Source organism: Hyla sarda, chromosome 5 (genome assembly GCF_029499605.1).
Source record: "Hyla sarda isolate aHylSar1 chromosome 5, aHylSar1.hap1, whole genome shotgun sequence".
In the NCBI taxonomy this organism is placed as follows: Eukaryota; Metazoa; Chordata; class Amphibia; order Anura; family Hylidae; genus Hyla; species Hyla sarda.
Window position 1 is genome coordinate 39,539,851 of NC_079193.1, and position 26,042 is coordinate 39,565,892.

The window sequence follows — 26,042 nt, forward strand, 5'->3', positions numbered from 1 at the left end:
CCTCCTCTGTTTTCATGCTGCAGTCTGATAGGACGGGAGTGAGCACAGAAAAGTGCTATTCCCACCCTCACTTCCTAGACTTTGTTCCAGCCTGTGCTTCAGTTGAGACAAGGATAATGCTGCACTATGTTCTGGATGGTATGGGGACCCCGAGGGGTGTTTTTTAATAAGTCATGATTTTTATAATTAGGTTTTGCTTGTTAAAAATGTTACTGTGTTTTCAGTGTAGCAATAATAGCATCCACTAATGTACCACTTTCTGTCTTATTGCAGGTGTGCTTTTTCTACAGTATGGAGAGGACACAAAGAAATTACAGATGCCCAATGAAATTACCAGTGTAGACACCATTCGTGCCCTCTTTGTAAGTGCCTTTCCGCAGCAGCTGACAATGAAAGTACTGGAATCCCCCAGTACTGCCATTTATATAAAGGATGAAGGACGGAATATCTACTATGAACTGAGTGATGTAAGGTAAGGATCCACAACATACTTAATTCAAGGAGACTTTATTATAATTATTCATATGTGGTGTATGCAAAGGTGCAGCAAAGTGTGTGATGTGGAGACCCAGTTTGGTAGAACTGAAGGAAGCATTAGTCCTCGGATGTCACGGTCTGCTTCACAGTGGTCAACGTGGCTGTGGCTGGGGTCTTTCCACCAGATGAGGGGTTTGCAATTAAGGATGATGGTAGGCACTCGTGTGTGATGGCTCCTGGATGGTGTAAGCTGGGGTGCCCTTGATGATGAGGTGCAGACAACAGGCTGGAGACTTGAGTAACTTGACACAAGTTGTTTATACTTGGCAGGCAGATGGTTAAACACTTACAATTCAAGATGGAGGCACAGATTCTTTGCGATACACAGGTGAATGCAGACAAATACTCACAAGGCAATTTCTCTCTAGTCTTATTTCCTTCAGTGCAATTCCCAGTTGCGGTTTGTATATATCCAGTAGTTGCACAATCTTAGCGCTGCAATTCCCAACTGCGGGGTGCAGCTCCGCAAAAAAAGATGCAGCAGGTTAGCTAACAGCTTGCCAAGTCAGGTCTGAGGCCTAAGACCTAGTCCAGGGCTGTCACGTCCTTGGCAAATTTCTCCTCATAGACTTCACTCTTCACAGTCTACTCACATTTCTGTTACTTACTCTGCATTTTCCTGTACTTAACTCATTGCACCTTTCCAGAAAGTTCTAAAGTTTTGCATTATAAAACGCACAACAAAAGGCACAACAAATAAAAGGTCCCAACTATTCCGCACTAGTATTGTCCTAGTGGGAAACTAAAAAAAATTAACTTTTGATTCCCTGTATTTGCTATAGTCATGAAATATGGAATATAAAAGTAGTCAATGCAGTATATGAAATAGCAGAAATGTTCACAGACTTTTAGTAAACCTTTATACTGCTCTGTAGCATTATTGTCATGAGGAGGGCACTAAGGTGGCACTTTCTCTGTTTGGGGGCACTATTGCTACGTACAGACAGAAAGATGGTTCTATAAATGTATAGGACACTGAAGGAGGCACTTTTCATGATGTGTGTCACCCAAGATGGGGCCCACTGTTATATTTCACACTCCCACCACCCACATACCCACCTGGTATGAACTTCTAGCAACACCTCTGAAGGAATCAATAGGTGGCACCAGAGAGTAAACTTCCTTCCATCTGGAGGAGGGGACTGAAAAAATCACATGGTTCCCTACCATTGTTTTACATTATCCCAGTTCCGTAATGAGATTCTATTAAAATAATTTTGTTCCATTTGATCTATGCGCCCATTTCAGCGCTAAATGAGGACGGCTATATTTTAGCCATTAAATGAAGTCAAATTTTATGTAAAATCTAACATCTTGCGAAAGTTGATTCATCTCGCTTTGCTGCCTTGTGCCAGGAAATAAAAGTGTAAATACTCTAGCGTCAGATTTATTGGGTCTGTGCTATCCCTCTATATGCACCACGGCACACACTGTCAACACTAGATCAGAATAAATGGTGAATATTAATATTCCAGACATTCACAGCTCTTGATACGAAGTCAGTCATCATAGAGGTTGGAGGCAATTTAAGTACTGCAGCAGTGATATTAATATTCTATAATCTCACCCCTAGGACTCGTTCCGAGCACCTCATTATCATTATCATATGAAATTACAGCATTACACCAGGGCACATGATCAGAATCATGCAGCATGTGCAAATAATGGAAATTAACACTAATAACTTAAAGATTTTTTGGCAGTTTATTATTTGGTTTTTCACATATTCCACCCCGCCACCACCCCGCCACCACATATTCCACCCCGCCACCACCATAATAACTACTCCCCCATATAGCAGACATGTAGAGTCACTGCGGCACACACCTGCATTTTATATGACCACCCTGGAGAGTCCATTAATATGGGCCTCCTCTTTTTATAGTTTTTACTTTGAAAAAAATGATCATAAAATGTAGTTATATTATTATTACTTTTACATTTTTTATGTGTTATTTTTTTCAGTATTTTATTGTAACTAATGGTTGTCCAGCTGCTATAGTAATGAAAAACCATAAAAAGACGAGTCGCATTATTCCTGTGTGAATACGGCTCACTGCTCCTTGACACTCTCGAAATCAGAAGCAGCTTTAAAGAATATAACGTAACAAACTCCCATATGAGTAAAGAAGAGTTGGAGACACGTAGGCCAGGCAAGCATGGGCTCCACTTTATGAGAACAAAAGCAACAAAGAAGAAATGGAAAGATAAATAGTAAGAAACAACTAGGGAAACAATGATCTCCAATACAAATAACTGCACCGAAAGGTTACAACATAACCTCCGGACTTTCAAATGATATGTATCAGTAAATGTGGGACTATGGAAAACAGTAATCGGTATGTAATGTGCGAGGACCTTTGTGGAAACAAAACTATATCTATAGTACTCAAACTGGCTTTTATTTGAGCCTAAAGGGGTACTCCGGTGGAAAACTTATTTTATTTTATTTTTTTTTTAAATCAATTGGTGCCAGAAAGTTAAACAGATTAGTAAAGGGAGATTAGTGGGGAGATCTGTGAGCACCAGAAGAGTCTGACAGCAGCTTACCTCCCCTCTCCCCATTCAGGACACATGACAGCTTGGCCAAGGTGGAATGAGAGAGAATGGGAGAGATAGCTGCTGAATGAATGAATGATTGTGGTGTATGGGCACCTTAAAGGGGTACTCCAGTGGAAAACTTTTTTTTTTTTAAATCAACTGGTGCCAGAAAGTTAAACAGATTTGTAAATTACTTCTATTAAAAAAATCTTAATCCTTCCAGTACTTATTAGCTGCTGGATACTACAGATTCACTTCTTTTCTTTTTGGAACACAGAGCTCTCTGCTAACATCATGACCACAGTGCTCTCTGCTGACATCTCTATCCATTTTAGGAACTGCCCAGAGCAGCATATGTTTGCTATGGGGATTTTCTCCTACTCTGGATCAGTTCTTAAAATGGACAGAGATGTCAGCAGAGAGCACTGTGGTCATGATGCCAGCAGAGAGCTCTGTGTTTCAAAAAGAAAATAATTTCCTCTGTAGTATTCAGCAGCTAATAAGTACTAGAAGGATTAAGATTTTTGAATAGAAGTAATTTACAAATCTGTTTAACTTTCTGGCACCAGTTGATTTAAAAAAAAAAAAAAAAAAATTCCACCGGAGTACCCCTTTAAGGTGCCCATACACCACAATCATTCATTCATTCAGCAGCTATCTCTCCCATTCTCTCCCATTCCACTTTGGCCAAGCTGTCATGTTTCCTGAATGGGGAGAGGGGAGGTGAGCTGCTGTCAGACTCTTCTGGTGCTAACAGATCTCCCTGAAAACAAAAGCATTGGGCAGTTGAAATCCAACAAGTCTGATCCTTCTCTTCCCAGACATAATGTGTCATGTGGAAAGTGAAGAGGCCTCCATACACATTAAACAGTCGTCCAGTCCCAACAAAATAAGCACGTTCAGAAGACTTTTCAGTTCAGAGATCACCATGGACAACATCTGCAAAGAGTTTGTATGTTCTCCCCATGTTTGTGTGGGTTTCCTCCAACACATAAAAACATAATGACAGAGGCCAATTTAAGTGAATAGTGTACAGCACTGCGGAATCTTTGTGCACTATATAAATGAAGAATTATTATAGTAATGTATATAGGGGCCTTAATCAAAGCTGCAAGTAGCACCAAGGGCTGCACCTTTCTACCCTTGGCCATAAAGTAGTATTATCTGTCCTAGTCACTTTTCTTAAAGGAGTATTCCAAGTAATTATTTTCTAAAAATCTGCTCAGCCTGGTGAAAAACATAAAAAATCATATACTCACCTTCCTCGCTCCCACTCTTCTGGAGCCCAGCCCTTCTTGTGTTTTGGGTGGGCATGTCCATTGCCTGCTCAGAGGAGCAGGCAATTGTGCTACAGGACTGGCTCCTGGAGAACGGTGGCTGCGAGGGGAACAAGGAAGGTAAGTATAAGGTTTTTTTTAGGTTTTCCGGCAGGTTAAGCAGATATTTAGAAAAAAAAATTACAACTTGGAATACTAGAGCAAACACAAAACGGAGTCCAGCTCACTTCCCGAGCCCTGTGCGCATGGACTGGCGTGGGCAGCGCCGCTGTATGTAGACCAAGAACAAAGGGATGTCCAGCGCACGAGATGCAGAACGTTTTCTTTATTGCAGGTAAAACTTCACAGCATAGCAGACATGGACACAAGCATGTGACGCGTTTCGGCCCTAACGTCGGGCCTTAGTCATAATATGACTAGGGCCCGCCGTTAGGGCCGAAACGCGTCACATGTTTGTGTCCATGTCTGCTATGCTGTGAAGTTTTACCTGCAATAAAGAAAACGTTCTGCATCTTGTGCGCTGGACATCCCTTTGAACTTGGAATACTGCTTTAAAGGGGTACTCCGCCCCTAGACATTTTATCCCCCTATCCAAAGGATAGAGGATAAGATGTCTGATCGTGAGGATCCCGCCACTGGTGGAGGCTCGTAACGTCATGGCCGCTCCCTCCTCGTGATGTCATGGCCACGCCACCTCAATGCAAGTCTATGGGAGGGGGGCGTGACGGCCGCCACGCCCCCTCCCATAGACTTGCATCGAGGGGGCGTGGTGAAGACGTCTTGAGCGTGGTGCGGCCATGACGTTATGAGCCTCCACCCCGCATCGCCAGTCATCGGCACAGAGCGAAGTTTGCTCCGTGGGGTGCCGCAGCCAAGATCACGGGGGTCCCCGGCGGCCGGACCCCTGGGATCAGACATCTTATCCCCTATCCTTTAGATAGGGGATATGATGTCTAGGGGCTGAGTACCCTAGACATGGTCCCGAATGGTCCTCCTAGATGAACCTAAATGGTGGTGACTACCCAGTTGGCAGGCTATGCCATGCACTAGTACCATATAGAGTGCCAAAACTTACAGAACTAAATTGAGTGAACAGGAGGGGTCTTGGGGGAAAAAATAAAAAGTACAGCTATCTGAGACATGGCATTTGATAGCTGTACATTGACATGGTTTTTTAAAGAGGCCACAGGTTGTCTTTTAAAAAATAAAAAAAGACTAATTCTTAAAACAATGAGTGATGATGTAACAGCTACAATATGTACTACAAACGATATAGACATCACTAACACTATACATCTGTACTATTTAGGATAATTATTGGGATCTGCAGATTTATAGCCCAGTCCTCCCGTATACATGACAGGTTTACGTTTATTCACCTGCCTGGTTTGCACTTCTAACCTCTCCTGAAGGAGAACTTCCTGACGTCACCCCCTGACCCTGTCCCCTTCAGCCTCTTGTTCCACCACCTAAATCTCTGTAGAAGTATCTGTCAGCACTCCATAAAGGAATCAGCCACTTTTCACCATCATCCTATTTCCCATGGGAAGGCCCTGTATGAAGCAGATGCTGCGGCTTTATGTGATGCATGGACTCTGGATCTCAGCTCGAAGAATATTTTGCTGAAGAAAATTCTGATTCATTCTGACAACTGTCCAGCTTCATTCCATATATATCTCCTAGTGATGACCTTTACCCGGTGGAGGCCAAACATAGCCCCTGGCAGTCCAGGCCCTCTCATTGGTTATTGCAGAAGAACAATTAGGAAAAAAAAAATTTGATTTTTTTTTACATTTTTGCAACCACAGGCAATGGCTGTATACGTTTTCTAATAGCAAACAAGTAATCCATTGTTTCAGAAGTTCTTTAAAAACTAGAAGTAGATTTATATCTAAGAGGTTTTACCATCAAAGTGAATTGTACTATGCTATTTGAGACACTGGCTTCTTGTTATTGCATGTTTCTACTTATGCTATTACTTTACTGAGAGAGTAGTGGATGCATGGAATAGCCTTCCTGCAGAAGTGGTCGCTACAAACACAGTGCAGGAGTTTAAGCATGCATGGGATAGGTATAAGGCTGTCCTTCATATAAGGTAGGGATAGGTATAAGGCTCTCCTTCATATAAGATAGGGATAGGCATAAGGCTATCCTTCATATAAGGTAGGGATAGGTATAAGGCTATCCTTCATATAAGGTAGGGATAGGTATAAGACTATCCTTCATATAAGATAGAGATAGGCATAAGGCTCTCCTTCATATAAGATAGGGATAGGTATAAGGATATCCTTCATATAAGATAGGGATAGGCATAAGGCTATCCTTCATATAAGATAGGGATAGGTATAAGACTATCCTTCATATAAGATAGAGATAGACATAAGGCTATCCTTCATATAAGATAGGGATAGGCATAAGGCTGTCCTTCATATAAGATAGAGATAGGCATAAGGCTCTCCTTCATATAAGATAGGGATAGGTATAAGGATATCCTTCATATAAGGTTGGGATAGGCATAAGGCTATCCTTCATATAAGATAGGGACAGGCATAAGGCTATCCTTCATATAAGATAGAGATAGGTATAAGACTATCCTTCATATAAGATAGGGATAGGTATAAGACTATCCTTCATATAAGATAGAGATAGGCATAAGGCTATCCTTCATATAAGATAGAGATAGGCATAAGGCTCTCCTTCATATAAGATAGTGATAGGTATAAGGCTATCCTTCATATAAGACAGAGATAGGCATAAGGCTATCCTTCATATAAGATAGGGATAGGTATAAAGCTATCCTTCATATAAGATAGGCATAAGGCTATCCTTCATATAAGATAGAGATAGGCATAAGGCTATTCTTCATATAAGATAGGGATAGGTATAAGGCTATCCTTCATATAAGACAGAGATAGGCATAAGGCTATCCGTCATATAAGATAGGGATAGGTATAAAGCTATCCTTCATATAAGATAGGGATAGGCATAAGACTATCCTTCATATAAGATAGGGATAGGTATAAGACTATCCTTCATATAAGATAGGGATAGGTATAAGGCTATCCTTCATATAAGATAGGGCCAGGGAATATTCATAGTATTCAGAATATTGGGCAGACTAGATGGGCCGAATGGTTCTTATTTGGTGACACATTCTATGTTTTTAAGTTTCTATGCAATAATAAAGAAGGAAATGTTTTAAAGAACTTCTATAATGTTGGATTACTGGGGGGTAAGATGCTGCACTTGTGTGATGTCCGTGCGTTGGGTTCACTTCCTTGAAGGATGAGCTGAATTTGTCTTCTTAGCTGTAAAGGTTTTGTTTCACACTGGTGTCATGGGTTTCATTCTTAACAGAACCAAGATGGATGTGTTGGACCCATTGTGTACAATACATTCAGAATGTTCTCAGACCCTCTCCCTTTTTCACATTTTGTTAGGTTGAGGCCTTGTGCTCAAATAAAAATATTTAAAAATGTAAGTTTTTCTTCATCATTCTCCATAAGCTGGAATTGAGAACTTGACAAAAAAATTATAAATAATAATAGTAATAATAAAATCTGCCAAATGATTTGCTCCAAACAATGTGGTAATAGATAAGTGTACAGACTTTGATATCAGATCCCCTTTATCCTGGTCCCTTGTAATGTTTACTGCTAAATATTTGGGGTAGACGGGTGTTGTTTATGCCAGTAATATTACAATGTTGTTTGGCATTGACCCATGTGCATCTTGTGACATCCCAACAGACAGACTGATGGCTCAGTAAGATAATTGTCATTGGTCAATTGGAAACAACGCTGGAACGGTCATAGAAGTATATTAGGAACTGGAATCTTTTACTATTTCACAATAAATTCCATTCATTTATTAAAGGGGTACTCCGCTCCCCAGCGTTTGGAACAAAGTGTTCCGAATGCTGGAGCCGGCATTGGGAGCTCGTGACGTCATAGCCCCATCCCCTCAGGACGTCATAGCCCCATCCCCTCCCTTAGACTTGCATTGAGGTTGTGACGTCATGAGGGGGCGGGGCTATGACATCATGAGCTGCCGGCTCCAGCGTTCGGAACAGTTTCTTCCAAACACTGAGCAGTGGAGTACCCCTTTAAGCCAAAAGAACCTCCGAGGGTATCTTTAATAATACTAATACTAAAAATAATGATAATAAATATTTATATAATGCCATACTCACCTGTCAGGTCATGTGATGGCTCCCGGTCCTTACTGCTTTTTGGTTCCTGAGATGCATTAGTTAGTATGGGGCAAGAGTTAGGCTACGATCACCACTTTTCTGCATGAATCTAACATGGGTAAACAATGGGTTTTCCGTTTACCCATGCACACTGCGATGAAAATGTTGCCATCAATGTCATGGCGCGTGACCCCATAGTCCTAGAGATGGAGAATTTCGACAGTGTTGCAGCAAATGGAATCTGCACCTGGAATATTTTCAGAGTCCTTAGATATTTACTAAGGCTTTTCATACAGTTTCTGGTGCAAATTGTCTTATAGTGGTGCAACGGAACTGTATAGTGTTTTCACTCTTCAGGACATCTCTACATTGGCCTGTTTTCACGTCAGTGATGTCATTGGTCCAGTATGGGGCACATTGGGGGAGATTTTTTTCAAAACCTGTTTAGAGGAAGAGTGGTACAATTGTCCATAGCAACCAATCAGATCGCTTCTTTCATTTTTCAAAGGCCTCTTTGAAAATGAAAGAAGCGATTTGATTGGTTGCTATGGGCAACTGCACTACTCTTCCTCTACACAGGTTTTGAAAAATACAACAAACCCCACATGGGTAACTGATCCCACGTTAAACATGAAATTAGAACAAAAAGCACATGCGTTTACGGATCAAACATAAAATTTTATTGGTACACACAAAAATAAAAACACTACATGACATAAAAATACAAATGCAGTAATGATAGTCCCAATGGACCAAAACAGAGAGCGGTGGTTAAGGTAAGTAATATACAGTAATAACATATAAGGTGCAAGGGAAGGCATGTTATGATCAACCCTTAAAAGTGTGTGACACCCCCGAATGAAGCAGTAAGCGAAACGTCGGGTTCAGTGTGTGGCTAAATAGGTATACTGTTTCCCACGGTGGTCGTGTACGTATATTACTGTTTATTACTATTTCTATGGTGTGTATAGTCTCTTACCATTGTTTTACTATACTTCTGTGTGATGTCCCGAATGAAGCATTAAGCGAAACGTCGGGTTCAGTGTGTGGCTAAATAGGTATACTGTTTCTCACTGTTGTCGTGGACGTATCTTACTGTTTATTACTATTTTTATGGTGTGTATAGTCTCTTACCATTGTTTTACTATACTTCTGTGTGATGTCCCAAATGAAGCATTAAGCGAAACGTCGGGTTCAGTGTGTGGCTAAATAGGTACACTGTTTCCCACTGTGGTCATGTACGTATATTACGGTTTATTACTATTTGTATGGTGTGTATAGTCTCTTACCATAGTTTTACTATACTTCTGTGTGACGCCCCGGATGAAGCAGTAAGCGAAACGTCAGGTTCAGTGTGTGGCTAAATAGGTATACTGTTTCCCACTGTGGTCGTGTACATATATTACGGTTTATTACTATTTTTATGGTGTGTATAGTCTCTTACCATAGTTTTACTATGCTTCTGTGGGCTTTGCCACTTACTTTTAAAGGGGTTATCCAGGAAAAAACTTTTTTTTATATATCAACTGGCTCCAGAAAGTTAAACAGATTTGTAAGTTACTTCTATTAAAAAATCGTAATCCTTTCAGTACTTATGAGCTTCTGAAGTTAAGGTTGTTCTTTTCTGTTTAAGTGCTCTCTGATGACACGTGTCTCGGGAACCACCCAGTTTAGAAGCAAATCCCCATAGCAAACCTCTTCTAAACTGGGCGGTTCCCGAGACACGTGTCATCAGAGAGCACTTAGACTGAAAAGAACAACCTTAACTTCAGAAGCTCATAAGTACTGAAAGGATTAAGATTTTTTAATAGAAGTCATTTACAAATCTGTTTAACTTTCTGGAACCAGTTGATATATAAAAAAAAGTTTTTTCCTGGATAACCCCTTTAAGGGTTGATCATAACACGCCTTCCCTTGCACCTGATATGTTATTATATTACTTACCTTAGCCACCGCTCTCTGTTTTTGGTCCATTGGGACCATCATTACTGCATTTGTATTTTTATGTCATCTAGTGTTTTTATTTTTATGTGTACCAATAAATTTTCATGTTTGATCCATAAACGCATTTATTTTTTGTTCTAATCTACACAGGTTTTGCTAAATCTCCCCTTTGGCACAAGAAGGTGCACAGAGTACTGGTTAAAAAAAAAAAAAAAACTGCCAAATACAATAAGCAGAAATCAGAAGATAATAAATCTAGCGGGATGAGAAATGAAAACCCTAATGTGGCGAGATTTTTGATTTTGAAAACCTGCCAATCTTATAGTAAATCCCGGGCATTGTGTTCTAACAGGACGCTCTTCAGTCTTTCTGTAGGAACTAGAGATGAGCGAACTTACAGTAAATTCAATTCGTCACGAACTTCTCGGCTCGGCAGTTGATGACTTTTCCTGCATAAATTAGTTCAGCTTTCAGGTGCTCCGGTGGGCTGGAAAAGGTGGATACAGTCCTAGGAGACTCTTTCTTAGGAATGTATCCACCTTTTCCAGCCCACCGGAGCACCTGAAAGCTGAACTGAATTTATGCAGGATAAGTCATCAACTGCTGAGCCGAGAAGTTGGTGACGAATCGAATTTACTGTAAGTTCCCTCATCTCTAGTAGGAACGCTCTTGCCTGACCTTAGCGCCGCGTAATGTTTAATGAGTACCATCTAATCTCCTCCGCAAGTTTCCACTAGTTGGTGCTGAAGAATTTCTCTTTGTATGGCAGATCTGACTGAGCCAAATAATCTGTTTTATTTCAAATTGTGTTTAAATCCCCATAAGGGAAATCTACATCTAAAGTACACGCTGCGCCGGCAGAGGCGGTGTGTGTATTTTGTAAGGTTTTCACAGATTTCGGCATAAAAGTTTTCATACTTTGATCAGCATTTAAGTTCCTTAATCTCGTCTGGAGCTGATATAAGCAATCTGTCTCTCCTCAGCTGTCACCGGGCCGCTGGGTCACGTTCTCTACCTTTCTACCGTAGAAAGCTGCGGAATGAAGTGTCCGACACTCGTCCCGTTCAGTTGTCGGTTGTCAGGAAAATTTAGAAAATTGGTAGGAAAAAAAAAAAAAAATCCAATCACATTTTGTCATTGTAATGGAGAATGGGGTATGATTAAAGGGGTACTCCACTGGAAAACATTGTTTGTTTGTTTTTTAAAGCAACAAATCAACCAGCAACGCCAGAAAGTTAAACTGATTTGTAAATAAAACAAAAAGAGGGGCACGCACGTGCAGTCACCGCAAAGCAGAGACGGTCGGGTCTGGAGGTCCGGTAACGGGATGGCGGTTCATGGCATAGGCGCTCGGACGCTATGTCGGCAGTTTCGCACGTAAGTGCGTGCTTCTTCCGGCCTCGAGGCCGGAAGAAGCACGCACTTACGTGCGAAACTGCTGGCGTAGCCTCCGAGCGCCTATGCCGTGACCCGGCATCCCGTTACCGGACCTCCAGACCCGACCGTCTCTGCTTTGCGGTGAGTGCACATACGTGCCCCTCTTTTTGTTTATACTGGATACTTTACACTTTCGTATATATGTACCCCGCAGGAGACATAGGATCGCTCCGCTGTTTATATAAGGTGATATTGCTCCTTGAGTGCACTCCCTCTTTCTTTTGAGATTTGTAAATGACTTCTATTAAATAAATCTTAATCCTTCCAGTACTTATCAGCTGCTGTTATGAACAACCCTTAAAAGTGTGTGACACCCCCGGATGAAACAGTAAGCGAAACGTCGGGTTCAGTGTGTGGCTAAATAGGTACACTGTTTCCCACTGTGGTCGTGTATGTATATTACGGTTTATTACTATTTTTATGGTGTGTGTGTAGTCTCTTACCATTGTTTTACTATACTTCTGTGTGATGTCCCGAATGAAGCAGTAAGCGAAACGTCAGGTTCAGTGTGTGGCTAAATAGGTATACTGTTTCCCACTGTGGTCGTGTACGTATATTACGGTTTATTACTATTTTTATGGTGTGTATAGTCTCTTAGTTTTACTATGCTTCTGTGGGCTCCTTGAGTGCACTCCCTCTTTCTTTTGAAATTTGTAAATGACTTCTATTAAATAAATCTTAATCCTTCCAGTACTTATCAGCTGCTGTTATGATCCACAGGAAGTTCTTTTTTTTTTTACTTTCCTTTCTGCCTGACCACATTGCTCCCTGCTGACACCTCTGTCTATTTTAGGAACTGTCCAGTGCAGGAGCAAATCCCCATAGAAAACCTATCCTGCTCTGGACAGTTCCTAAAATGAACAGAGGTGTCAGCAGAGAGCACTGTGGTCAGGCAAAAAAGGAATTTCAAACAGAAAAGAACTTCCTGTGGAGCATAATAGCAGCTGATAAGTACTGGAAGGATTAAGATTTTTAAATAGAAATTATTTACAAATCTGTTTAACTTTCTGGCACTGGTTGATTAAAAAATGTTTTTTTCCAGTGGAATACCCCTTTATTGTGGAGATTTTGTATTGACTGCATAAAAATGGGCTGTTTTACAAATTTATCATCTCGTAAACCAGAGCTTTTTAAACTTTTCATGTTGGTGACACACTTTTTAGACATACCTAGTTTGGGGACACGTCCCCCGCTGTACCGCCAATTGCACGTATAACGTTGCGTGTCCGTTGGCTGTCCGGGCATACTGGGAGTTGTAGTTTTCCAACATCTGGAGGCGCTCTTGTTGAGAAACACTGGTATAGGAAATGGTGCAACATTCCGGGAGTCGGAGGATTGGCTGGCATTGCATGGCCGGTATTTTTTATATAAAAAATACCATCAGGGGGGCCAAAATATTGGCTGTGCCAGTAAAATACCGACCAGGTGGCAACCCTAGGCATGACTCCCAGTGAATACCCTATGGATATATGTGCTACTCTGTGAGACAACATTGAACTGGGTGAATCATAGAGATACCGACATAGAGAGGGAGTGAGATGCGGCACAAGAAGGATCTTTCCTTCAAATCTCAAAGCATTGAGAATATCTTCCTAATACATTGCTGTGTATTGTGAATCCCAGTAAATGTCCTATGTATAAAAGCTATTCTCTAAGACAGCATGGATTTAAAGGGGTTCTCCACCATAAGATGATTTTAGTACGTACCTGGCAGACAGTAATGGACATGCTTAGGAAGGATCTGCGCTTGTATTGGGGCTAAATGGCTATGTTGTGAGATTACCATAGCACTGTGGCTAGCTTTTTGTAGCTTTTTGTGAACTTGTATTTCCTGTCTGAGTTTTCTTCTTTGACTACAAATCCCATAATTCCATTTTCCTCCCTCCCACACATCAGCCACCCCACCCATTGAAACATAAATGAGCTGCATCCATTCAAAAGACCTGTGGTTTTCAATCAGGGTGCCTCCAGCTGTTGCATTAGTTGCAGATTGATCTCTCTCCCACCAAGCGATCCCTCCACCCATTGAAGCAGACAGGCACCCTGTCATCAGCTGACTAGTGAGTCAGGTCTCGGCCGCATTGCAACCTGGGAAAAATCTGAGACAACAGTCATTTTGTATGCTGTTAAAAATAAATATTGGGGTGAAAATCACAGAAGAATTGTGAGAAAACCGTCACACACAGGTACAGACACTATATTATGGACTACACTAATTTTACAGCCCCTGTAGCATAGTCAAATAAAAAAAATAAAAAATCCTGGAATACCCCTTTAACCCCTATAGACGTCGGATTGCACAGGTCCTTCCCGCATTCTGACATCTATAGACGTCATTCAGTTAACCTGGCGATGCGCGGCATCGCACGGGTTAACTGGCAGAAGTCCCGCTGTTACCAGTGGGGGACAACTTCTGCTAGCCCCCCAGGACCATCTGTGAATGGTCCCTGTGGACCAATCACAGTGTCTCAGCTGACGCGGGGTGAAAGTTCAGATCCCCCGCTCTGCCCTCCCCTAGACGTTGGGCAGGGCGGGTGAAGAGGACCCCGAGAGCTGCGGGGGATCCGCAGCACATACCTGCGGGGAGACCGGTGTGGCAGTGGGGACCGGGGACCGGCGGCAGGCACACGTGGAGGCTTCAGGCAAGTGGAGGAGGCGGCGGCATCAGAGACAGCAGTGAAGATCATCACTGATCTTCGCTGCTGCTTCTAGGAGTTTCAAAACTACAACTCCCAGCATGTCCAGACAGGCTTTGGCTGTCTGGGCATGCTGGGAGTTGTAGTTTTGCAACATCTGGAGGACCACAGTTTGGAGACCTCTGTGCAGTGGTCTCCAATCTGTGCTCTTACAGATGTTGCAAAACTACAACTCCCAGCATGCCTGGGCAGTCTGGGCATGCTTGGATTTGAAGTTTTGCAACATCTGGAGAGCCACAGTTTGGAGACCACTACAAAGTGGTCCCCAATCTGTTCTCCTCCAGTTGTTGCAAAACTACAACTCCCAGCATGCCCTTCGGCTGTCTGGGTATGCTGTCTTTGGAATGTCTATTTTCCTCACAAGCAGAAAGCTTCAAAGTTAGAAAAATGCTACATTTTCAAATTTTACATGAAATTTTGTAATTTTTCACCAAGAAATGACGCAAGTATCAACGAAAATTTACCACTATGATAAAGAAGAATATGTCACGAAAAAACAATCTCCGAATCAAATTCATAAGTAAAAGTATCCGTGAGTTATTAATGCTTAAAGTGACAGTGGTCAGATGTGCAAAAAATGCTCTGGTCCTTAAGGCCAAAATGACCTCGGTCCTTAAGGGGTTAAAGCAGGAAGACCGTGAGGTAAAGTGGAAGGGTGATAGATAGGAGAGATACAGCAAAGGAGGAGTCCTTCTTTACAAATCTCAAAGCATTGCTTCCGGGGCCTGAAATATTTGCTATACTGTGATGTACAAAGGCTTCATAGGGCAACTCTGTAATATGGAGCCACAGAGACCGCATGTCACTGTACCCGCACTTTGCACATGGTTTTGCCCTTGCATGATTAATGAGGTCTCACAAAGCATTAAAGGGGTACCCCGGCGGAAAACAATTTTATTTAAATCAACTGGTGCCAGAAAGTTGAACAGATTTGTAAATTACGTCTATTAAAAAATCTTAATCCTTCCAGTACTTATCAGCTGCTGTATGCTCCAGAGGAAGTTGTGTAGTTCTTTCCAGTCTGACCACAGTGTTCTCTGCTGACCCCTCTGTCCATGTCAGGAACTGTCCAGAGCAGAAAAGGTTTGCCATGGGGATTTGCTTCTGCTCTGGACAGTTTCTGACATGGACAGAGGTGTCAGAAGAGAGCACTGTAGTCAGACTGGAAAGAACTACACAACATCCTCTAGAGCATACAGCAGCTGATAAGTACTGGAAGGATAAAATGTTTTTATAGAAGTAATTTACAAATCTGTTTAAAGGGGTTATCCTGTTTAAAGGTTTTTTTTTTTATAATCAACTGGCTCCAGAAAGTTAAACAGATTTGTAAATTACTTCAATTAAAATGTTTTAATCCTTTCAGTACTTATGAGCTGCTGAAGTTAAGTTATTCTTTTCTGTCTAAGTGCTCTCTGATGACATGTGTCTCGGGAACTGTCTAGAGTAGAAACAAAACCACATAGCAAACCTCTTCTACTCCCATGCAGTTCCCAAGATAAGCAGAGATGTCAGCAGAGAGCACTGTTGCCAGTCAGAAAAGAACAACTCAACTTCAGCAGCTGATAATTATTGGAAGGATTAAGATTTTTTAATAGAAGTAATTTACAAATCTGTTTAACTTTCTGCAGCCAGTTAATATACATATATATATATATATATATATATATATATATATATATATATTTATATATTTATATATATATATATATATATATATATATATATATATATATATATATATATATATATATATATAGTTTTTTTCCTGGATATCCCCTTTAACTTTCTGGTACCAGTTGATTTAAATAAAATTGTTTTCCACCAGAGTTCCCCTTAAATAGAGGTGTGTGGGGACGTCTTGTACCTTCTGAGAGAGAATATTTCCCATTTGCAGCATCCACCAGAGCATCATACAGCTGAATAGGGGACTGTGTGGGCCACATATAGTCTAAGTAATGTTTCACATCTGTGCGTTTTGTGGAATAATGCTACATTTTTAGCTTCCAGAAATGGACTTTAAAGCAATGAGAATTCTAAAGTAAGAACTTATTACAAAAAATATAATGAAAGAAATACTTCCTCTTCCTACTGGATCTGCTTATGCATTGGACTTAAAGAAACACATTCAAAATTGTAGTCCCCCCACCCCACCCCCCCCCACCCCCAAAAAAAACAGCATTATAAAATGAAGAAGCAGAAGCATTACTATTATAGAGACATAACTTCCAATAGACACGTCACAGGTTTTGCTCAGTTGCGGTCTAGGTGTTCAGACCCCGACCAATCGGTAGAATGAGCCAGGAAAAGCACGTGGCTAGTCGTCTCTCTCCCTATCCTTGTCCCAATGCAGAAGATGGGTCCATAGATCTACTATTGAATCCGTCTCCTGCAGTGAGGTGCCGAAAGCTACAAGTGGGGAGAGAAGCACTCAGCAGTGCTCTTCTCCAGGCTTATTGTAGAGATCACTGGGGATCTGAACTCCCAGACTCCAACTAAGCAAAATTGATTACATGTCTCCATGACAAGAGCTCTTTCTTACCATGTAAACTCAATAAGGATTCATAACCTTCAGAATGACCTTCATGAGATAGTCAGGTCACTGTGGAGGTCAGAAGATATCAGCTTGTCATTGTGCATGGAGAGTAATGGTAATGTTCATGGGTTTTTCAGCTCCCAGACTCAGACTGATCCAAATTTTTTACGTCTTTTTGACATGAGCTCTTCCTTCCTGACCCATACTCGGAGTCTGACCCCACCAAGCATTACCATGACCCTCTTTGCGCAACAGGAGGCCTATACTCCATTATTCATTTGACCTCCACAGCCATCTCGCTATCTGATGAAGGTCATTCTGATGGAAACGTTATCAATCTCTCTAATTAGTAGAATGCTAATAAAGTTTACAAATATCTCCAATTGGAGCGCCAAGATTTCTCTGCCTGTCAATCATTTTTTGATAGTAACTCTTTATAGCATGTCTCCCGACATCTTTAGGTGCAAAATTATAGAATGTTCCTAAATCTTATAATACCTTTTTATTAGACAAGCTTTCTGGAGGATTCCCGAAAACCTCTTTCTACAAAATTCTGTTAGTTCAATAAAAAAGGTATCACAAGATTCAGCAACATTCTATGATTTTGCATCCGCATGACTGGATTAATACGTGTACTCCGAACTACTGCGACATTTTAAAGGGGTACTCTGGCCCTAATACATCTTATCCCCTATCCAAAGGATAGGAGATAAGATGTATGATCGCGGGGTCCCGCCGCTGGGCATCCCCATAATCTGTAATTACGCACCCACCGTTGTGAGCTCTCCGCAGCGCTGGAGGTTCCTGGTGTGTAGCGTGATGACCACGGGGACGGAGTATCGTGGCATCATGATTCCGCCCCGATGTGATGTCACGCTCCGCCCCCTCAATTCACGTCTATGGGAGGGGGCGTGACGGCCCCCTCGCATAGACTTGAATTGAGGGGGTGGAGCGTGATGTCACACGGGGGCGGAATCATGATCACGTACTCCGTCCCCGTGGCCGTCATGCCCCCTCCCATAGATTTGAATTGAGGGGGTGGAGCGCGACGTCACACGGGGGCGGAATCATGATCACGTACTCCGTCCCCGTGGCCGTCATGCCCCCTCCCATAGATTTGAATTGAGGGGGTGGAGCGTGACGTCACACGGGGACGGAATCGTGACATCAGGTACTCCGTCCCCGCGACCATCACGCCCCCTCCCATAGACTTAAATTGAGGTGGCGGAGCGTTACGTCACACGGGGGCGGAATCGTGATGTCACGATGCTCCGTCCCTGTGGCCATCACACCCCCTCCCATAGAATTGAATTGAGGGGGTGGAGCGTTACGTCACACGGGGGCGGAATCATGATCACGTACTCCGTCCCTGTGGCCGTCACGCCCCCTCCCATAGACTTGAATTGAGGGGGTGGAGCGTGACATCACACAGGGGCGGAATCATGATCACGTACTCCGTCCCTGTGGCTGTCACGCCCCCTCCCATAGACTTGAGGTTGAGGGGGAGGAGCGTGACGTCACACAGGGGCGGAATCATGATCACGTACTCCGTCCTTGTGGCCGTCACGCCCCCTCCCATAGACTTGAATTGAGGGGGTGGAGCGTGACATCACACAGGGGCGGAATCATGATCACGTACTCCGTCCCTGTGGCCGTCACGCCCCCTCCCATAGACTTGAGGTTGAGGGGGAGGAGAGTGACATCACACAGGGGCGGAATCATGATCACGTACTCCCTCCTTGTGGCCGTCATGCCCCCTCCCATATACTTGGATTGAGGGGGTGGAGTGTGACGTCATGCGGAGGCGGAATCGTGACATCAGGTACTCCGTCCCTGTGACCATCACGCCCCCTCCCATAGACTTGAATTGAGGGGGCGGAGTGTGACGTCACACGGGGGCTGAATCGCGACGTCACAATACTCCGTCCCCGTCACGTTACACACTTGGAGCCTCCAGCGCTGCGGAGAGCTCACAACGGTGGGTGCGCAATGACAGATTGCAGGGGTCCCCCGCGGCAGGACCCCCGCGATCATACATCTTATCCCCTATCCTTTGGATAGGAGATAAGATGTATTAGGGCCGGAGTACCCCTTTAAGGAAAAAGATTCTGTCAATCTTCCTGCTCTTATTTATCTCGTCTCCTAACTCCATCTAATCCTAGCCGGGTCTTATAGGATGCCACATTGTATCTGACTACTAGCTGATAACACTGGCAAGGACAGCATTTCTTTCCATTCTAAATCTGGAAACTCTCCCTTTAAAAAGCACTAAAAATAAGACCAGCCCAAAACATTCTTCTTCCTTCTCTTTTTTTTTCCGCCTTCCCTTGAACATAATCTCCTTGGTTAAGCTCAACCCACCAAACCCTGTTTCTGCACCTGGAGCAATGGAATTCCGCCCTCATTTACAAAGCGTCCTTATTCACTGGCTCGTATCTGGGAAGGAATGTCTTTCCTGAAGGCGTCTGAAGAGAAGCGATAGATTGCTTTATTTTTCTTTTTTATTTCTTTGTCCCTTTTTTTTTTTTTTTTTTTTTTTTTAGGTGATTAAATTATTATTTTTTTTTAACCCTGGAAAAAAAATCCTTCCAATTGTTGTGCAGCAGTCGAAGTTAGTTGTGCCGGCGAGTTACCGCAGGATGTCTGGAAGCTGTAACGCAAGAAGGAGATAGAGGGGGCTTCCATGTGAGTTTGGTTTGTGCAGACCCCGGTCGTACTTTACATTAGGTGCAGAACAATGGCCGGCTTGTGTTTCTTCTTGCCGTGCGTTGCGCAGATAAGTTCTTAGGTGTCTCTCCTGTTTGCTTTCTATGGGCCGAGAGATTTTTGTAAATATTAACCCGGCTTGGGTTGAGTTTATGGTTAAATGCTTTTCGCTTCTACTTCTCTTCCTGGGTTTTGCTCTTAGTCACATTACAGTCTTTACGCCTGGCACCACCTGAGTTACACAGGGTGTGGAGATATTTGGGTAGAACAGGGGTTCTCGTACAGTCGAAGGGCTACAGGTTTCTTGGGGGGGGTCCTCATCTACGTTAATGTCTCCGTCCATGGTCTTCTCCATTGGAAAATCATGAGGTTAAATGTGAAAGGGTCACAGTCTAAATCCTTGGTCATCTGCAACAGATATCCCTGTTTATGTTTCCAGGAATATTCAAGACCGATCCTTCCTGAAGGTTTACAATAAGGACCCGGCTCAAGCGTTCAACCACACTCCCAGTGCGGTCAATGGAGACGTAAGGGTAAGTGCCTCCTTATTGTTACCTAATAACAGTAAGGACAGTATCTACTGTGCTACAGGTTCTTCATATATGGGTCAGTGATAATACTCATAGATACTACTACTAATACTAGAATACTGTAGATCGGTGGTCTCGAAACTGTGGACCTCCAGCTGTTGCAAAACTACCATTCCCAGTATGCCCGTATAGCTGTTGGCTATCCGGGCATGGTGAAGTTGTAGTTGGGCAACTAGTTGAAAACTACTCCTGTATATAGAAAATTACCTATAGGTTAAAGGGGTATTCCAGTGAAAAACTATTTTTTTTCATATCAACTGGCTCCACAAAGTAAATGACTTCTATTACTAAATCTTAATCCTACCAGTACTTATCAGCTGTTGAAGTTGAGTTGTTCTTTTCTGTCTGACAACAGTGCTCTCTGCTGACACCTCTGTCCATGTCAGGAACTGTCCAGAGTAGGAGCAAATTCCCATAGCAAACCTTTCCTGCTCTGGATAGTTCCTGACATGGACAGAGGTGTCAGCAGAGAGCACTGTGGTCAGATAGAAAAGAACAACTCGACTTCAGCAGCTGATAAGTACTGGTAGGATTAAGATTTTTTTAATAGGAGTAAGTTACAAATCTGTATAACTTTCTGGAGCCAGCTGATATGAAAATTTTTTTTTTTCACTGGAATACCCCTTTAATGTAATTAAAGCAGTGTTTCCCTTTACCTACAGATAGCCCTATGGGATATATATATATAATTAGTGTTTCTATGAGTATTATCAATGGCTCTTTATCAATAATGGGGGCAGTCATATTTCTGGACTACTTGTTCATATATGTCCATTTTTGAGTGAGGTTAGTTTAGTATCCCTTTAAAGGGGTACTCCACTGGAAAATACATTTTCTTTTAAATCAACTGATGCCAGAAAGTTACCGATTTGTAAAGTACTTCTATAAAAAAAAATCTTAATCCTTCCAGTACTTATCATCTGCTGTATACTACAGAGGAAGTTCTTTTCTTTTTGAATTTCCTTTCCAGTCTGACCACAGTGCTCTCTGCTGACACCTCTGTCCATGTCAGAAACTGTCCAGAGCAGGAGAGGTTTGCTATGGGGATTAGCTTCTTCTCTGGACAGTTTCTAAGATGGACAAAGGTGTCAGCAGAGAGCACTGTGGTCAGGCAGAAAAATAAAAAATAAAAAAAACGTTCTCTGTAGTATACAGCAGCTGATAAGTACTGGAAGGATTAAGATTTTTTTTTTAATAAAAGTAATTTACAAATCTGTTTATTTTATTTTTCTGGCACCAGTTGATTTTAAAGAAAATGTTTTCCAGCGGAGTACCCCTTTAACTCAGTATTTTCCAACCAGGGCGCCAATAGCTGATTATTATCAACGACTCTTATGGCAATGATAATGGAGGAATGGATATTTCTGGACTTCTTGTTCATATATGTACATTTTTGAGGACTCGGGAAGCACTTACATGCATAGGAGTGAGTGAAGTTAGTTTGGCATCACTTTATCTTAGTCTTTTCCAATCAGTGTTCCTCCAAATGTTATGAATGTGAAACATCTATTCTTCCTATATTGCTGTTATATCTGTTAAATGACTTTAACTTTTTCCAGTATTACAAAAATATAGTGGCCTTTTTTTATTTTATTTTTCCAAAAGCAGCGCCACTTTTGTCCTGAGGTTGTGTGTGGTATTGCAGCTCAGATCCATTGAACTGAATGAAGCCAAGTTGCAATACCCCACACAACCTGAGGACAGGTGTTTAACTCTTTATGGCCAAAAGTATAAGGCTATGGTTGTGTGAATGCCATAACTGACTATAATTTACCCGGATGTTGTGTACATACCATTGTGTGGAATTAAATATATTTTTGGTTAGATGAGGGATTATTGCAGTGTTTCCCAACCAGGGTGCCTCCAGCTGTTGCAAAACTACAACTCCCAGCATGCCCGGACAGCCAACGGCTGTCCGGGCATGCTGGGAGTTGTAGTTTTGCAACAGCTGGAGGCACTCTGGTTGGGAAACCCTGGATTAATGTGATGAAATCAGGAGTTGCCATTAAAAATTCATTTCCAAAAGAGAACTTGATGTTTCTTGGTGCAGGTTTAGTCACTTTGTATTGCTTGCCTATGATGTACAGTGATCCCTCAACTTACAATGGCCTCAACATACAATAATTTCAACATACAATGGTCTTTTCTGGACCATTGTAAGTTGAAACCAGACTCAACATACAATGTTATGGACAGTCCAGATATGTGAAACGTGTCAATGGCCGGAGGAACTGACCAATCAGAATGGGCATTCACTGGTAAAACCCCTGTATTACTGAAGTGTATGCACTGACTGGTGTCTGGTAGCGCCTCCTACTGTACAGGAAGGTATTACATGTTCTGTACTCTTTACCTGTACCAGGGTTACCTGCTCATTGGACACCAGGTGAGAGCGGCTCCATGTTACTTTACTCCATGTTACAGTACTGCGTGTACTGTACAGGACCCCGAAGAAGCTCCTGTCCTCTACATAAACCAGTGCTTCCCAAGCAGGGTGCCCCCAGCTGTTGCAAAACTACAATTCCCAGCATGCCCGGATAGCCTTTGGCTGTCCGGGCATGCTGGGAGTTGTAGTTTTGCAACAGCTGGAGGCTCCCTGCTTGGGAAACACGGACATAGACAGTGATTACAGCTCCCAGCAGATCTTTATTACTTTTATATATAAGGATTTGCTTTATCTATATTAGTCATCCACTTATTTTTCTTTAATTCTCACATTTTCCAATTTTTTTGGATGACATTTTGGTGCCTTTAGAACCAATTACCAGGTTTCCATAGAGTTCTGGTCTCAACATACAATGGTTTCAACATACAATGGTCGTCCCAGAACCAATTAATATTGTAACTTGAGGGACCTCTGTATATACAGCCGAATTAAAGTACGATGACAATTCCCGATACTGATTTGTGTGACTCTTTCCAGTGTAAAACATGGACATTATCAGACTTATGACATTTTATGGAGGAGTACCGTGAGCCCTGCACCGTGTACTGCCTGCCACCCAGCTTTTCCAGCCTCCTGAAGAGAATGTCTGTCTGGTAAAGCTCTTTGGGAAAGCTGGGTGGCACGCATGCTGCCACCAATGTACAGTACAGAAATAAAAAGTGACAGTCATATAAAATAAGAGGTTAGTCATGTTTTTGAAGGTGTCGATCTATGAATCATATACAACAACGAAAACTTGGAAGTCACAGTCAGGATAGTTAGAAGTTATTTATAGTCAACCTTCTATTCTAGGAACATGGTTGGTGACTAGTCTTTAAAGGGGTACTCCACTCCACTTTCTTTTTTTTTTTTTTTAAATCAACTGGTGCCAGAAAGTTAAACAGATTTGTAAATTACTTCTATTAAAAAAATCTTAATCCTTCCAGTACTTATTAGCTGCTGAATACTACGGAGGAAATTCTTTTCTTTTTGGAACACAGTGCTCTCTGCTGACATCTCTGTCCATTTTAGGAACTGTCCAGAGCAGCATATGTTTTCTTTGGGGATTTTCTCCTACTCTGGACAGTTCTTAAAATGGACAGAGATGTCAAGAAAATAATTTACTCTGTAGTATTCGGCAGCTAATAAGTACTGGAAGGGTGAAGATTTTTTTTTTTTTTAATAGAAGTAATTTACATATCTGTTTAACTTTCTGGCACCAGTTGATTTAAAAAAATAAATAAATTAAAAAAAAAAGTTTTCCACCCGAGTACGCCTTTAAAGGGGTACTCCACTGGAAAACATTTTTTTTTTTTTTTAAATCTACTGGTGCCAGAAAGTTACAGATTTGTGAGTCACTTCTATTAAAAAATCTTAATCCTTTCAGTACTTATTAGCTGCTGTTTGATCCACAGGAAGTTCTTTTCTTTTTATTTTCCTTCCTGTCTGACCACAGTGCTCTCTGCTGACACCTCTGTCCATTTTAGGAACTGTCCGGAGCAGGAGCAAATCCCCATAGCAAACCTATCCGGCTCTGGACAGTTCCTGATATGGACAGAGGTGTCAGCAGAGAGCACTTGTGATCAGACTGGAAAGGAAATTCAAAAATAAAAGAACTTCCTCTGGAGCATACAGCAACTGATAAGTACTGGGAGGATTAAATTTTTTTAATAGAAGTAATTTACAAATCTGTTTAACTTTCTGGCACCAGTTGATGTGAAAAAATAAAAAAAAATGTTTTCCAGGGGAGTACCCCTTTAAGTAGAAATTTGTATAAATATCGCTGAAGAATTTTTGGCCATTAGGCATCTCTGTCCCTTTAAATCAGCTCAGGTCATGGCACCTGTTCCGCATGCCCCCCACCCCCATCTCTAGATAAACACTCCTTCCACACTGTTATTAGCTCTGCTGATTCATGTGTTCCCTGTGCTGCTGTACACGCAACGAGTGATGTCACCGCACGGACACATTGCAACGCGTGGCCCTCGCCATGTTGTGTAAAAACATAGGAAAGTTTTTACCTGATCGACTAGGGTTGGGTTTCTTCTATACAGAGGAAGGTCGTGTATATTATCCTGCTCTTTGTAATATGACAAAGAGTATATAATAGTATATAATATATAATAGAAGCAGCCCTGCAAAATAAGCATGTTGATCTACTATTGTTGGTGTATACCAGTGTTCCCCAACCAGGGTGCCTCCAGCTGTTGCAAAACTACGACTCCCAGTATGCCTACATCTGTTGCAGGGTTTCCAAACCAGTGTGCCTCCAGCTGTTGCAAAACTACAACTCCCAGTATGCCCGGACATACACTAATAATTATTATTATATAATAATAATAATAATAATAATAAAAATAAAAATAAAAATAATAAAATAATAAAAATAATAATAAAATTATAATAATAATAATAATAATAATAATAATAAAATATTAATAATAAAAATGTTATTATAATTAATTAAGTGTTAATTAAAACTTATGTAATTTAAATAAAAAAGAAAAGAAACAACAACTCTCAGCATGTCTAGAAGTTGACAAAAAAATGATTATTATATTAATACTACTAATTATTATTATTTAATATTTATTATTATTATTATTATTATTATTATTATAATTATTATTATTAATTATGAATAAAAAATGTCATTTAAATAAAAAAGAAAAAGAACAACAACAACTCTCAGCATGCCTAGAAGTTGTGGTCCAGCAACAGCCAAAGAGTCACAGGTTGAAGATCAGTGCCTTCAAGTCCAGTGTTTCCCAACCAGGGCGCCTCCAGCTGTGGCAAAACTACAACTCCCAGCATGCTGGGAGTTGTAGTTTTGCAACAGCTGGAGGCACCCTGGATAGGAAACACTGTTCTAGCCTGATAGCATATACAAATACACCACGGTGATCGCTCATTGTATACAGCACTCTGTTGTAGCATTTTATGGTAGGTGCTAGAGATGAGCGAATTTACAGTATATTTGGTTCGTCACGAACTTCTCGGCTCGGCAGTTGATGACTTTTCCTGCATAAATTAGTTCAGCTTTCAGGTGCTCCCGTGGGCTGGAAAAGGTGGATACAGTCCTTGGAGACTCTTTCCTAGGACTGTATCCGCCTTTTCCAGCCCACCGGAGCACCTGAAGGCTGAACTAATTTATGCAGGATAAG

At 41.7% G+C, this 26,042-nt stretch overlaps 1 protein-coding gene across 13 annotated transcripts in view; it reads left to right on the plus strand.

Annotated features, from left to right (window-relative positions):
• Positions 1 to 26,042, plus strand: part of KIAA1217 (KIAA1217 ortholog) — a 692,495-nt gene that overhangs the window by 537,090 nt on the left and 129,363 nt on the right. For 12 of the 13 annotated variants that reach the window (XM_056519293.1, XM_056519300.1, XM_056519289.1 and 9 more), the window contains 2 exons: positions 274 to 472; positions 20,303 to 20,396. In XM_056519293.1, the coding sequence (XP_056375268.1) occupies positions 274 to 472; positions 20,303 to 20,396 (293 nt within the window). Of the gene's footprint in view, positions 1 to 273; positions 473 to 19,693; positions 19,843 to 20,302; positions 20,397 to 26,042 lie in introns of those variants that run through there. The other variant, XM_056519301.1, reaches the window with a different exon arrangement.